Here is a 16,121-nt window from a genome sequence, read left to right on the forward strand (position 1 = left end):
CCCCACCAAAATTTAAAAAAATCAAAATCTTCATTTTGATTTTGTTATAACAAAATTTTCATTTTCCAAGAAATACTTTTCTAATAGTACTATAATAATAATAATAATAATTTTTTGTAAAAAATACACAGATAGCATGTGCCATGTGGTAATCGACATTCATGTGACGTGAGTAATTGCAATATTATTGCATTACAGGTCAAGCAAAAGCTAACGTGTAAAGCTAAATCCAACCCATCTCATTATACCAAAAACTTAAAAGGCAAAAAAAAAAGAAAAAAAAGAAAAAAAAAAAGAAGATAAAAGACCAAACCTCAAAACTACCGGGAGAATCATCGGAGTGTCTCAGAAGTCAGATCATACACACAAACACTCTTTTTTTTCTCTTCCTACTCTTTCGAGGTCTCTCCGAAATCATAGGTTGCTGTACTTGTTGTTTTTAGTTTTTGCTATTCTCGGTTACTGCTACGTGTGAGGATTGATTAATTTGATTCTTCCGAGGTACTACATAATTCTTTATCTCTCAGAACTCACAAAGAATTCAAAGAAACCCCCAAGACTCTTTTGGTAGTTCCAGTTTTATCGGAGTCTCGTTTATATCAGGTACTTTCTTTACTTTATTTCTCTAAAAATAAAAAATTCATGCCATTGTTCTAGATTTTTTTTTTCTTTAGTTGAGATAATAATTTTTGTAACAATTTGTTATGAGCTGGGTTTCATGCAGATTGGAAAAAAGAATGGGAGTTTCTGGTAATGAATTGTTGTTAATAGATATGGTTTTTTTTTTTTTTTTTTTTTTAATAAAAAAAATTTTTAATATGGGGTTTTTGTAGAGATGGTCAGTGATTTCGTTGATCAAGATATAATTATCCTGTACTTGTTATTGTCATTGAAAAGGCCTAAAGTTTATTATTTTAGTAAAATTTTGTACCTTTTTACTGTGATTTTCATATTCTGATTCTATGTAAATATAATAGTGATGACCGTGAAAGGCTTATTCTGTGTATTATTTTAGTTTATGAAAGGACCTAAGAATATGTTCTGTTTCAATAATGGATTTTTACTGCTATTGTTTTAGGGGCTCTGTATATTTGTAAGGTTCTTTGAAGTTTGAAACCACTCCTTAATCTCTTCTTGATTGGAGGCTTGGAGTGGCTTAAGTTTATTGGGAATTTCTATTGAGACCTCGGATTGAAGATGAGAACATTGGCCCGATCCCTTCGCCACACTCGATTGTCTCTTCAGCATAAAAAATGTAATTATTCGGGTGGATTTGTGAATACCCGGAAGCATTTGATAGAGACTAATACTGGGTCTGTTTGTAAATTTACTAACAATGCCGAATTCAATAGATTTCGATACCTCACATTTATGATCTCAAGAGCCATGTCAGCTGATGCTGCTAAAGTTACAAATGCAGGTTGCTTTTGATTTCTGGTTATCATTAATTGAATTTTTATCCCCTTGTATGAACAAAACTGTATTGAACTCTGACTCAATTTTTCTCTTTTTTTTTGTTGTTGATGATTTCGGTTATTTTTGGTTAAACTGCAGATGTGAATGGAGCAGGGCCTCTAGTTGAGTATGAACGAAGAATTGCTGCTGGTGAACTTGCGGATGGTGATAGCTTCCAGGTATTATACACTTCAGCCCTGCATGCTTGAGTGTCAGTTTTGAGACATAAAATTAGGGAAATGAAAGGTTAAAGCTTAGGAATGCCCCAATTATGTAAACTATTTTGAGCATTGTACTTTTACTTCTAGTCAACTTCTTTGAGGACTAAATTCTGCTTTTGCAGAGAATTAGTGCACACTTTGAATTCACCTTGACCTATCGTATAGCTTATTATTTGCTTAATTTTCCCGTTATTAGCCAATGGACTTTTCGTCTAGTTGCACATCCACCACCTTATTGGTGGGAAATGTTAGGGGTTCATTCCCTTACACCTTCACTTATCGGGAGGGGGAAAAAATAACATTATTTGATTTTTGGATAATTGAATATTGTATGCCATTAATAACAGATATTGTTAGATGTGAGTATACTGTAAGATTGGTTGAGAGCTTAATGGACTTTGTACATAGTTGTAAGGCAATTACTTTCATATCTGCTATGGTTTTCCTAGTTGAATGGATCTAAGAGTGTTTTTGCAGGTAGACACCTTACGAGAACTTCAGAGACTATATGATGAGCTTGTTGCTTCTGCTGATGCCTGCCGGTTGGATAGGTATTCGGCTTCTGAAAAAGCTGGAAGGTAAATCTTCCATTTTGTTATGATATTCTGTTAGCACAGACAAGTTCTTTATTTTATTCTGAATATACTTCGGCTATAGAATTTTTTTTTAAAAAAAAAAAATACCCATTTGCCAATTAGTCACTAATTTGTTTGTATACAGGAGTAGGTGGTTGTGGTCTCGATTCATACCCCAATCTTCATACTCACCTGTCAAGGGTCTATATCTTTTTGGAGGAGTAGGGACTGGAAAAACTATGTTGATGGACCTGTTTTTTGATCAATTGTAAGTTTGATATGCGGATTTGATCTGTTACGGTTTTTGGCTTCCTTGTTGTTATGAATCTGTCATTCAGAAAGATTTAGAAACATTCCTAATAAGAGCATGCGTAAAGGCTATATGGCATTGAGATAGATGTTATTAATCTTAATTCTCTTGATTTCAACTCTGACTTATCACCATTATTACTGGATTTATCTGATATTACTCAATTTCCCCTTTGTCAGGCCCTCTAGTTGGAGGAAAAAAAGGATCCATTTTCATGACTTTATGTTAAATGTTCATAGCCGCTTGCAAGTAAGATTCCAGATATGTTTTAATTTGGTTTCATAAATGGGTCTTGTTAATGTATGCCCTTAGGGCATACATTAATCATCCATTTTTGGAAACATTTTATGGGGAATTGAAAAACCTATCAAAAAAGTTAATAACTTTTTCATTTTTCCATAAAAAGTTTCTTAAAATGGGGGCATAGATTAGTAAAACCCTTCATAAATTTAAGAAAATTTATTTTCAATAAAGATTGTATTTTTTGTGCTTACATAAAAATCAAAAAAATAAAAAATATTTTTCATACTTAGCTCTAAGTTTCCTGAAGCTGATATATATTTTTCTAGTAAACTGTCAGGTAGTCCCGCCACTACTAGTTTAGATAATTTTCAAAAAGGGCAGAACATACAATGGGTCAGTGAGCAATCTCTTGGATGGTTAATATCAAAAGGCTTACAGGCCAGGCTGTTTTAAACCTCTAACTGGCATGCATATTGATGAACTATTTTTCTTCTTTGGTCCTTTCAGCCTTATCTTATTGGTAGTTTGAGAAATCGGTCTAGAAAGCTAAATCTTTTAGGTTAGTTAGACCCACAAATTTTGTCTCTTACGAACACATTGTGAAATTTGTTATCACTTCCGGTCCAGAGTTCATCTCATTCACTCTAGTTTTTACGTGGCACCTAGTCTTATGCAGATTTTGAAGTTTGTTATGGATTTTGTATTTTGTATTTTTTTTTTTTTTTTTTTGCAGAAGCACAGGGGTGTGGCAGATCCACTTGAAGCTGTTGCCGATGAAATATCTGATGAAGCAATTTTATTATGTCTTGATGAATTTATGGTAAAATACTACTAGTTGTCATATAGTTGCCTCTGTATATCATACTTATCATAAAAAAGTTGCCTCTGTATATCACATCCAATTGCTTTGTAATTTTATAAATATCCTGATTTCCTTTGTAATGTGGCTCCCCATAGGTGACTGACGTTGCTGATGCATTGATACTAAACCGTTTGTTTAGACAGCTATTCAGCAATGGTGTTGTAAGTAGTTTAATTGCCTCTGTTTTCTTTTGTTCTTTGCTCTACAATTTATTAACTTGTACATTTATTCTGAAAGAAAACATAACAATCGTATGTTTGTGTTTGTGGTGGGAGGTAAGTACAGATTCTTGTCTCCACCTCAAATCGTGCTCCTGATAACCTCTATGAAGGCGGACTGCAGAGGGATCTTTTTCTACCCTTCATTGCTACTTTGAAGGTGCGTATATTGATGTTATCTCGTAAAGATTGGTGATTAGATAGCTTAATCCATGTGAGCTTAGCATGTATTTTGCTCAAAAAGAAGTTTTTGCATTGATTTTTAACTTTCAAAAAACTTTAAATTCATGCCAAGCCACTTGTTTTGTGACCGAAAGTTTTCTTTTGAGTTTGTATTTGCAATTCCCCACTTATGCCTGTGATTTTTAAGGAAGCGATGGTCTGATTATGCATTTGTTTATATATATGAGAAAGCAAAGACTCGAAAGAGTAGCATTTTTCCAAAGTTTCAGGAATGAGGCTTTCTTCTTGTTTTAGTATTAACATGCTAAATTTTAAAATTATATTGTGTAGGAACGATGTATAGTTCATCAAATTGGTTCGTCAGTTGACTATCGGAAGATGACTTCGGTATGATATCAGCTTGGTTATATGTATATATAAAGTTTTGTCTGCATATTCGGCTGCTAATTCCTATTTACTATAGATTTCTAACTTTTCTTGTTTGCCTTGAATTGCAGGCAGAGCAAGGATTCTACTTTATTGGCAAAGACATGTCTGGCTTTCTCAAGCAAAAGTTCCAGCAATTGATTGGGGAGCACACAGCTAGTCCACAAGAGGTTGAAGTAGTAATGGGAAGGACGTTGCAGGTATCTGCTAAGTTATATTGTGCAATGGCTTATGCAGAGCATGTACTTGGTCAAATTTTTCTTAAACCCTTTCTTAAAATAATTAATATTGTAGGTTCCTCTTGGTGCTAATGGATGCGCATATTTTCCTTTTGAGGAACTCTGTGACAGACCACTTGGAGCTGCAGATTATTTTGGATTGTTCAGTAAGTCAGATCTTAGCTTTCTGGATTTTGATGTGCTTGTTAGGATATATGTATAGCCAATTCAAAATTGTTGAATATCGCTGCATTTAACTGAGATTAGTTACGTGTTATAGATCAGGAATATAATCTAATTGATAGCTGTCATAAAAAATGACTGTATTATTGAACAGGAGAGTGGTTACACACAAAACATACAAATGAGCATTCATAGATAAATTTTAATGCTTATTTCTTTCTGAATCTTCAAATTACTTTTCCTTAACCTTCTTTGAAAAAACAATTAATTAAATTTGGTGTTTTCTTTTCCTCTAAAAGTGGTTTTCTTTATGCTTTTAGTATCCAATTCAAAATAGTTGGATATCGCTATTTTTAACTGAGATTAGTTGCATGTTATAGATCAGGAATATAATTTAATTGATAACTGTCAGAAAAAATGACTGTATTATTGAACAGGAGAGTGGTTACACACAAAACATACAACTGAACATTCATAGATAAATTTTAATGCTTATTTCTTTCTAAATCTTCAAATTACTTTTCCTTAACCTTCTTTGAAAAAACAATTAATTAAATTTGGTGTTTTCTTTTCCTCTAAAAGTGGTTTTCTTTATGCTTTTAATATCCAATTTGGCATAGGATATATCGTAGCTTGTAGCTACCAAAATGTCAAGTTTCAAACATCTTTATGCTTTCTAGATGTCTGAAGTGTCATTCTTGGGTGCATATTGTGTGTGTGCGGGTTGGAATTTATTCATATGTAACATTATTCATTTTTGTTTTGCAGAGAAATTCCATACCCTGGCATTGGAAGGTGTCCCAATTCTTGGACTACACAATAGGACAGCAGCATATCGGTTTGTCACTCTTGTTGATGTATGCCCTAATTGTTCTCAACTGTTTCGGCCTTTCTAAATATTATATTACTAAAAGTTGGACTTCATATACTAGGTTAGACTTGAAAAAACTTAGCTTCAGCTATTTGGTCATCCTCATGTCACAGATTAAATATGTTTGCCACTTGCAGCCAGCTCTTTCAGTTTAGTGTCAAACATGGTCCTTTCTCCAGCATAGTAATTTGGAAAAACTAATTATTGTAAGTTGTGGGGAAGATGAAAAGATCGAAAAAAATAAAAAAAATAAAAACAATAAAGAGAAGAAAGGACCCATAACAATTAAGAATTGCAAAAGTCTTGAGTCCCAAGTAGAACAACAGATATTGTTTTAGAAGCAATCAAAGCTAACTTTCGTGAGTTGCTTCTACCTTCTAGGCATGTCATGAATGTAGAAAAGTAACTCTTTCTTTGTATGGACTAAACAAAAAAGTAAAGAAAAAAGGCTCTACTTGCTCATAGTGGTTGTATATGAAAATAAAATTTGAGTTCAATCTCTCTGTTAGTCATCATGGTTTTTTCTTATGACTTCTTGTTCCTTTAATTACTTTCTGCCTATTTTTCTTTTTAGGAAAAAAATTTATATAAATGCAATATTACCATCAGTAATGATGAACTGATGATGCCCTTAGACTTTAAAGAATCCTTTACCGAGATAACGAAGCTGATACAACAAAGCCTTAGTCTCAAAATTTGGAGTAGGTTATGGATCCTCGACAGATTAGATTGGGTCGGCCACATGAATAGGGGATGTTCATAAGAGTGACTAAATTTTACGCTGGCCGCCGACCTACTGCAACCATCCTTTACCTGGCTTTTGAACTGGCTGTGGACTAAATATATGCCACTAAGCACAAACATAGGCAGAGTTATCTGGAACACGCTGTGGACGAAATATATGCCACTAAGCACAAACACAGGCAGAGTTAGGTAAAGAAGCTGATAATTCACTGAAACGCTGGGGGAAGAAAAAAGAAGGATGAATACCCTTTCTTGGATACCAATTCCAAAGAATTTCTATTACTTGAAAGGCCATAACCTGACATTGAGATTTTAAAAAATCGTGTGAATAATTGAACTTGAGCATCTCTCTGGCAAGGCCATTGTATTTACACTATACAGCTTGGAATTTTCCATGTTTATCTTCTTCTTCTTCTTCTTCTGATGAGTAGCTAAAATTGAACTATTTCTTTTACTCTTGCCACCAAAGGTAATGTATGAGAACAAGGGCAGACTGTTGTGTACAGCTGAGGGGAGTCCTCAAGAACTTTTCGAAAGGATAGTGACAATTTCTGATGCTCAACACAGGGCACCTAGAACTTCTTCAAGATCAAGGAAAGTTGATGATTTTGACCTTTGTGTGGACAATGAACTGGGATTTGCAAAAGACCGCACCGTTAGTAGGTACGGTGCCCTCTGGATTTTAACTATAGCATCAGTCCCTTTTTCTTTTTCTTTTTTCCTTTTAAATTTCTTTTAATGTGGTTGAGTAGAGATTGTACATGACCTTAATCATTTAATGCAGAGTTGGGAACTGTCTTTTTTCTTCCATTCTAATATCATGATTACCATTTCTTGCGTATGCACCTGACTTAGTGGCAACCTGATTTCCTTCAGGCAATATGCTTTTATAGACCAAAATTGTACTGCAATTTGTATTTATGCAATCAAAGCAACAATGTTTCAACATAGCTATTCTTTTGCTTTTCTGTTTTGTGGAGTAGTTTATACAATGTCATAATCGTCTTCCTGCTGTAAGTGCTGATTGACACCACCAATTAATGCAGATTAACTGAGATGAACAGCAAAGAATACTTAGAGCAGCATGCCGATATGTTTTTAGCTGGGAAGTAGCTCCCATAGGAAGGTCGCAGTCAGGTGCCTTACAGGAATGATATAGAGAAGTATGAATGATATAGAGAAGTATCCGACATCTTACAGGCAACATGGGGGAGTATCAGATATCTTCCTAGTCTGTTTTACCTTAGTTAATAAAATTGTATCCTTTCATGTAGTGAGGTTTGGCTCTCAGTTTTGGTGCCAAGAGTAAATAATTTTTATCATATCTATCAATTGTATCTTGAATAAAGTGTAATTTATCACTGTAATGTTAATGTTCTGTTTTAATGGGGTGGTTACAAAGTTACACCATTGTCACCCAATTTATACTAATAATGCTTTCACTTTTCACTTCACTAGGTGCCGGGTCACATTAGATTATCTGTGATATAATCTGGTTATTGGTTTAGTATCCTTTAGGCTCCATTTGGGAGTTCATAAGGGAAGGGAATGGAATAGAATAGAATGATCATAAGGGAATGGAAATGAATGAAATGTATTTAAGTAAGGGAAATGAATGGAAAAGAATGGAATCGAATGAAATTAAGTAACCTTGTTTGGATGTTTTAAAATAAAGGAATGGAAATAAATGAATATGAATGGAATGTAAGGAATCTTGTTTGGGAGCAACATGGAAGGAACAAAATAGAATTATTTTATGACACTATTATTATTAGACTCATATTTTAAAATAAAGAGTTGAATATATAAGGGTATTTTGAGAGTTTTAGTAAAAAAATTTATTAAATTTAATTTCATTCCCTCTCATTCCTTCCAATTTCAGGGGGAAGGAATAGAGAGGAATGAATGTTCCATCCTACCCATTCCATACCTTCTCACTTAAACTCCCTAACAAGGGAATGAGTTTTTCATTCCTTCCATTAAAACTCTTAAACAAGGGAAAGGAAGAATATTCTAAAATGATTTTTTTTATTCATTTCCATTCCATTCCCTCTTCCCAAACGAGGCCTAAGGCTTTTAGGATAACTCCACCATGGAGTTCTACTTGAATTGAATTTTGTCATACCATTAATAATCTAAACAAATTTTGATTAGCACTATTTTGATACTATTAGTTTATATTATTACTTATGTAAAAAAATATTAATTTAAATTATTGATGGCGTAAAAAAATATACACAAAAATAGTTCTAATTTATCTAATTTATCGTGGTTTTTAAAAGTATTCATTCAGCATTTTTGTTTAAATCTTATATGTATGTTGTAAAATGAGTAAATTAAATTTTACCATGCCATCAGTAATTTAATTTCATACATCTTTTTTGTTAAAATCTTATCCATATGGTGTGAAATCGGTAAATTAGATTTTGCCATGCTATCAATATTTTAAATTAATATCAAAGGGGCTAATATCAATATTTTACCATGCATGAGGCTATAGTTTTAGACAGGTCGTACATGGGGCCAGTTATAAACTTTATGATGACTGGCTGGGCCTGGTACTCTCAAAATTGATTCTGGTAGTCTCAAAATTGATTCTTTGGTCATTGCGATGGGGAACAGATGAGAGTCTTGCAACTTGCAAGTCGTGGAGGTTGGGTTAAGTTTTTTTTTTTTTTTTTGCACAAGGGAAGTAAAATTAAATTTGAAGGAATTATGCATAATGATGGCATTAAATTATATATTTTGATCCTATGTTGAATTTGGCCCAGTATAGTTCATGGGTATGGGATTGAGAAGTGAAATGATGATGCTGAGGTGGTTATAAGACATAACTCTGAGTCAGAAATTTGCCAACCCAAACCACTTTCCAAGGCCCATTGTTTGCCTCCCTCCTTTAATAAGTAGCCATGCATTTTTAGCGCCAAGGGGTTCTACTCAAATTAGGGATGTCAAAATCGACCCAAACTCATTTACCCAATCAAACCCATCTAATTATTATTGGGTCAAATAGGTATTAACCCAAATGGATTTATACATAATAATTGGATTTAGGTTAGAAGTAATTAGTTAAATGGATAATAAATAAGCCTAATCTAAACCCACCCATTTAACAACTGTCTCAAATGGTACGTTTCATATAATATTGTATTTGTGCAATGATCGGATTTAGCTATTTATGGGAGACGACCTATTACCAGGCTCACTTTCTAGGGACAAGTATTCCTGAACTTTCCATAATCCATCTATCCCCTTAATCAAGAACAAAGGGAAAAGTATTTCTATTAATGGGTTCTAGGCAGCGTACGAGACCCTTCTCCCAAAGCGAACATCATAATCATAAAACAATGAGTCAGATATTTAACTCCATATTATATAAGGGAAAGTTCAGTATGAAATATAAAAAAAAAAAAAAAAAAAAAAAAAAAAAAAATCTGTTAGATGTATATAAATATAAATAATTAATAAAATTATAAATTTTGTAGGAATGAAAAGCATTTACCAATTTAATTAGAATTTGTATAGAAAAGATCAAACCTAATTTAATCAAAATTTGTTATATTATATAAATGTTCATATAATACCAGTGACATGAACAAATTTGAGCATTACGTGACACCATTTGAAAAAAAAGCCAACATAATAAAAAGTTTATATTTTATATATTCTAGATAAATAAACCTCATCAAAAGCAGGAGCTGCCGAGAATATCAACAATAAAGAACTTAAAATACAAGTAATAAACTTATGGTAACTCGCCCATTAGCACCACCACAAATGGACACTGCATCACTTTCTGCTCTTATGAAAGAACCAAAACTATTCCCCAAATTCTATCATTTTATCAACTTTGCGATTTTACTTGTAACAATTGGACTCAGCATACAAAACTACGCCCCACAGTGGTATCATTCTATGACTGCTTCCATTCAACATCGTTGAAGTAATTACATGACCAAATGCATCCAGACTAACGTTGGAACGAAACGGAATAAGAACCAGTGTTTGGATCTTTGACAGCCTTGAAGTTGTCAACACTCATCCCGAAGCGGCCCAATAAAGAGTTGCCCATATCTTTCAGCTTTGCTGCTCACAAGAACAACGTAATGTAATTAACTTCTGTCGATAATAGTAATCATGAAGTGTTCACAAAGAAGCTAATAAAAATTTGCTTAAATTGTCAATAATGCAGAAAATACAAGTCTATGAAGCACCCAACATCTGAATGAACATCACAGGATATATCAAACATACAAAATTCAAGTGTCAATGTACTAGAATAAAATCATAAACAAGAAATTTTGATATAAGGACACAAGTGTAAATAAAAAACAACAAATGTTCATAGGCAAGAATGTATGTTCAAAACAATTTGGGCAGCTGAAAATGTCATGCTACTTTCAATTTCCTTGCTTTTAAGGGTCTTGAGCAGTCTTTTTTTCCCCCTCTTTAAATGGTAAATTACACAAGTACCTAACGGGCCTTGAATGCATGACCCTCCACCCAATCCTTAAGGAGAGGAAGTGTCATTTGAGCCAAAGAGCAAATATAATGGGAAAGGCCTCCAAAAATGCTTTCTACATATAAGATATTACTTAGAGCATGCAATAACCTAGGTATGATGGGGCCATAAAGGCCGGATGTTCAAATGAGTATGTACCTGGTTGAGTCCATCTAAATAGTATCAAGAGCAAAATCATGTGCTTAGGTGCTAATTACCAAGTTCGGACAACTTCATCCATAAAGCTCAATATAAGTGCATGGATATATTAGGACAAAATGCAAGTTTTTCGTTTTATGGAATTTGACTAATTCCCCTACAATGAGATTTTCTTTATGATGCCATGGTGTAGTCTCTCTGTTGCAAAATGATGCTATTCATTTGCTTAATAGAGTGACTATACTATAAGAAAAATCTGAAGCTATGCAGCAGAATTGATGATCCAGATGAAACAGACATTTTAGCTGTTGAGTTGAAATGCCAATTGTGATATAGTTCAAAGTCAAAAGATTGACACATAATTTACGAATATTTATTTTACTTATATATAAAAAAAGGGAATATTTAAGTATAGACTGAAACATGTTTGTTGCATAGTTGCTCAATTGACAGTGATATACCAGTCAAAATCATATGTTATTTTGGTAATTATTTTGAACATGATAATATGCATTTTTTCTTAATAGAATGATGCGTTAGATGAAGTTATTGAGTCATGAATACAAACAAACATACATGAAACAGATTAAGGTTATTTTGCTTTAATGTATTTTCCCTAAATTCTGGTCATCTTTTATTGACTAGTATGAACATCCATTTGCCAGAATCATAAAACAGGTCTTTAGAAACATAAGTTGGCAAGTGATGAAGTGATCTTAAAATTAGTCTAATTTGCATGCCCATGTACCCCTATAATAAGATAAGGTGATGTGAGTAGTCAGAAGAAGCTGTGATGCCTCAAAGAAATTTCTTTCCTCTTTGTGAAAGCTAGGCATGTGCGTGTGTAAGGCACAGAGAGAGGAGGGGGGGAGGGAAGATTCTCAAATATCTTGCCCCATACCCAACTTGGTAGGAAAGAGCATCGCAAATAACAGTAACAGTTTCCAAAAGGGTTTTTCTTTTTCTTTTTTTAAAAATTAAGAATCAATCCTCATGTTGCATCCTGTTCTTTTTGCCAATGAACTCTAGCTCAACTAGCACTCCTCCCTCCCTTATAAGTTCTAAGGGGAGGGTGAGGTTTGGGGTTCATGACGGGTGCATGTGTAACTTATCAATAATAAAGATTTAAAAAAAATCAATCCATCCTTTCTCAAACTACTAAAGGTGAGAAGATGAGAAAGAAGAAGGCACATAAAAAAATTCACTACACTTACAAATCATCTCTTCCTTCATCTTTTCTCGCTTTTCTGCAGCTAACGGCTCCAAGCGGCGAATAGTTTTCCTAGCTTGGTCATTTGAAGGATCCAATTCCAAGATTTTTTTCATATCTAAAAGTAAATCAGAGAATGATATCAATTACAAAACCCCCATCATATAAGCATACGGATCTAACAATGCAACATAATCCAGGATATCCAATCAAACTATTTATTGAACAAAAATATAACTGTCCAACTATTATATTAAACCCAAACGTACCAGCAATAGCCTCCTCAAAATGTTCAAGCTTTTCATGAGCCTCTCCCCTTCTAACCAGAGACTTCATATATGTAGGATTTAGTTCTAATGATTTTGTGCATTCCTTGATTGTTTCATCATATTTTCCCTAAATAAAAATTTAAAATCAAGAGTAAAAAGTTATAAAATAAGAATTCCAGAGAACCTATCAAGACATCAATAGAACAAACAGTCTTAAATTAAAATTCTGTGACTGGTAGGCACATATCCAATTATACCAAATTTCATGCCCATTTGACAGTGTTGAACAACATGCTTCTATATATGACCTTATTACAAAGATTAGCCTTTGGCCTCTTTCATAATAAAACCAGAGTTCTCCTTTTTTAGCTTCATAAGCCACTCCACAATAGATTTTCAAAGAGACATAAATCCATCAAGCATTATCAAAAGATGTTGATAATCATGAATATTCACTATTCAGTGTTGGTAAAAGCATCAAGCACACTTAAGCACAAAAGGCACAAAGAGCAAGTGTGCACCTGATTGAGTAAAGCGCACAAATTTTCAAATATAATATATAATACCTCTAATAGAAAGATACATAATATATAATAAAAAAAGTTAATAAACTCAAAATAGTAATCTATTTTGCGTATTAGCTATAAAATAGATTGTGCAATTGCACAAAGTTTGTAAGTTAAATTTTTTTTTTTTTGGTTAAGTATGTAAAATATTATTAATATGAAGTTTGCAAGTTCAATTCTACATAAGATATAATTATTTCAATTTCTTAATTTTTATATTAGTAAATTTGAAAATAATTATTAATGAACAATATGATAATAATCTAGTGATAAAAATTTTAAAATAAACATTTATATAATTCTCTTGTGCTTTATAAAAATACATAATTGTGAAAGCTATGATCAAAAGAATTAAATGGTACTATCAAAATATATTCAAAAGGCAAAGACCGAAAAGTACAAGAAGTCAATAACAATAAATTATTATTATTCGTAGCTTCTAATATATGAACAAAATATTGCTTGTATAATACACCACCTTAAAATAGTGTTTGCATGGTAAAACATGTCTATGTCATTTCCTTCAAGATCAAGCATTTAATTTTAACAATTCATGTTTTTTAGAAGAAAAAAAAAAGGTGGGCTTTGTGCTTCTTCTAAAAGAACTAGAAAAAGAGTGCCTAAGGCACGCTTCAATACACGAGCTTTGCTTCGACCAAGTGAAGTGCTTAGAAATTGGGGCTTAAAGCTTAAAGCAAGCCTAAGCACAATTTAACAACACTGGGCATATTTCTAAAAAAAATTCACACAAAGTTGATCTCACAAAGCGATCAACATATCAGAGAGAGTAGCAATCCAAGGCTCAAGAGAAAAAGTTATTTGGAAGACTTGGTCCACAAACTTAAGCACAACCTCAACAAGTCTACAATAATACTAAACAAAGTAACTTAAGAAAACTCTACAGAAGGTGTACAGTATAGTGATCCACAAATGTGAGTGTCTTTCATGATGAGAAACCATAAAGAGTTTTCTTTAGTAGTAAGGTTAAAACATATATCAGCCGCAGTAATTAAATTATTACTAGCATTGATATGTCCAATAATAGAAACAGAAATAACTAATAATATGAACATGAACATTGTACAAGTATACAACTTTATGTTTCACTGCATAGAATATGTAAATTCTAATTTGGGGTTTCTGAACAATCAAATTTTTTTTTTGGTCTATGTATCATTGGAAAGAAAAACATACCAGTTTCGTATAACATATTGCACAATTTGCATGGCATATGGAGCGTAATTCTGAAGAGGAAGGCATATCTGGTGCAACTTGTAGAGCAAGCTCATACTGTGATAGCGCCTCCTCAAACTGCCCATCTCCAAACAACTTATTTCCTTCCAATTTCGCATCATTTGCTTGCTCTAAGGCTTTCGCATCATTTTCTTGCTCTAAGGCTTTCTGCTTTAAAACAAAAATAGAACAAATTCAGATTTATTTTATTTTTTGGAGATAAGAAAAACGGTGGATGCAGCTAACAAAATCAGATTCCATATTTAGCATTAAATACAGATAAATAAATAAAAACAATTCAAGTTAACTTTGGCCTGAAAGAATAATACTAAATACAACACAAATAAAGCCCCTATGGTTAAAGTAACACATCCCATGAAGATGCTCTCTAATTTACACATTGGATGTTACAAAGATCCTGTACTTCACGAGTTTACTTTCCTTACCCAACAATTTGCTTTTGACTGAAGAAAAGAACAATTGGATATAAATATATATATATATATATATATATATATGATTTCATACTAAGGTTGCAATTTGAAGATTAATAATTCTTATAGCACATAAATAGCAACTGATTCTTCAAAATTTGGAAGATTAACTCTTTTTTAGAAATCGGTGCTGAAATAGATGATATATAACTTGGCATCATCAAAGATTAAATGTTAATATAGTGGAAATGATTAATCAGATAATAGAATAGAATAACGTTACATTCATTCATAAAAAAATAAAATAAAATCCAAAAGCAAAATCGAGATCCAATGGAAAATCAATGAACTAGTGTACTACCCAAATAGAATGAATAACCTGTTGTTGGAGTGCGTCGTCGTTTTGGGAAGAAGAGTCGGCTTCGTCGTGTTCTTCAGGTTGAGGTTGTGGAGGAACAATCTGGTGGTCCTCTTGTTGTTGTTCTTGTTGTTGTGCATTTACGGCGTTGGTTGCATCACTGCCATTGTCGTCGTCGTCGTCGCTGGGTAGCTCACCGTCGCTGGCGGTTTCAAAGCCATCGGAGGCGTTGTGCGATGTCGATGATGGTGCTGGTGCTGGTTTTGGAGGATTCACGTTGCTCTCTTCCACTTCTATCACCACCATTTTTTTTCTTCTTTCTTTTTAGGGTTTCTCACTTCTCAGAACAATTTGGGGATTTCGGAAGCTGAAGCTATTGCTAATTGCTATGAGAATATACAGTAATTTTTTTTTTTTTTTTAAGTAAAATATAGTGAGTTTCCAGAAACCTCTCTCTTTATTTTATATAGCTAGCTGTGAATGATGCTATTCGATCTTTTCTCCGCACTCCTCCTCGCTCCCTCGCTTTCTTTTGCCACCGTTTCTCAGGCTTCGAAACGCAACGTTGCGGTATCTTTAATAACATATTTCTTAATATATTTGAATGAATTTACATTTTTGTCTCTCAAATATGAAGTTGTTTTGATTTTGGTCCCTCGGCCAATTTTTAAAGAGTTTTATTATTATTTTGAATTTTAAATTTGTTTCAATTTAACCCATTTCCTTCTTTTCCATTACATATTATGTATTTTTTTTTAACAAAATCATTTTTATTTTACTAACGAGGTTCAATGTACTAAAATCCAACCAATCACATATTTTAGAAGACAAAAAAAGAAAAAGAAAAAAAAAAAGCAATTTACGAATGTGGCATTATTGCTA

At 33.0% G+C, this 16,121-nt stretch overlaps 2 protein-coding genes across 4 annotated transcripts; one reads left to right on the forward strand and one right to left on the reverse strand.

Annotated features, from left to right (window-relative positions):
- The first annotated feature begins 280 nt into the window (after window positions 1-280).
- On the forward strand, window positions 281-7,914 carry LOC126715698 (uncharacterized). The gene is made up of 15 exons (XM_050416443.1): window positions 281-603; window positions 1,079-1,420; window positions 1,555-1,634; window positions 2,154-2,254; window positions 2,397-2,519; window positions 2,741-2,810; window positions 3,538-3,624; window positions 3,762-3,827; window positions 3,952-4,044; window positions 4,398-4,454; window positions 4,565-4,693; window positions 4,788-4,878; window positions 5,663-5,751; window positions 6,979-7,172; window positions 7,556-7,914. Exons 2-15 carry the CDS (start codon window positions 1,198-1,200, stop codon window positions 7,620-7,622), a joined length of 1,470 nt encoding a protein of 489 aa, XP_050272400.1. The 5' UTR covers window positions 281-603; window positions 1,079-1,197; the 3' UTR covers window positions 7,623-7,914.
- A 2,235-nt stretch (window positions 7,915-10,149) lies between these two features.
- On the reverse strand, window positions 10,150-15,792 carry LOC126715699 (uncharacterized). Of its 3 annotated transcripts, none has more exons than XM_050416444.1 (5): window positions 15,243-15,792; window positions 14,409-14,618; window positions 12,649-12,775; window positions 12,384-12,497; window positions 10,150-10,595 (listed from the first exon to the last, which is right to left on the reverse strand). In XM_050416444.1, the coding sequence occupies exons 1-5, from the start codon at window positions 15,543-15,545 to the stop codon at window positions 10,480-10,482; spliced, it is 870 nt and encodes a 289-aa protein (XP_050272401.1). In that variant the 5' UTR covers window positions 15,546-15,792; the 3' UTR covers window positions 10,150-10,479. The 3 variants fall into 3 exon arrangements, with proteins under 3 accessions (XP_050272401.1, XP_050272403.1, XP_050272402.1); XM_050416446.1 differs by having other exon boundaries at window positions 14,409-14,615; window positions 15,261-15,791; XM_050416445.1 differs by having other exon boundaries at window positions 15,261-15,790.
- Between the last annotated feature and the right edge of the window lie 329 nt (window positions 15,793-16,121).

Source organism: Quercus robur, chromosome 2 (genome assembly GCF_932294415.1).
Source record: "Quercus robur chromosome 2, dhQueRobu3.1, whole genome shotgun sequence".
Taxonomy (NCBI): domain Eukaryota; kingdom Viridiplantae; phylum Streptophyta; class Magnoliopsida; order Fagales; family Fagaceae; genus Quercus; species Quercus robur.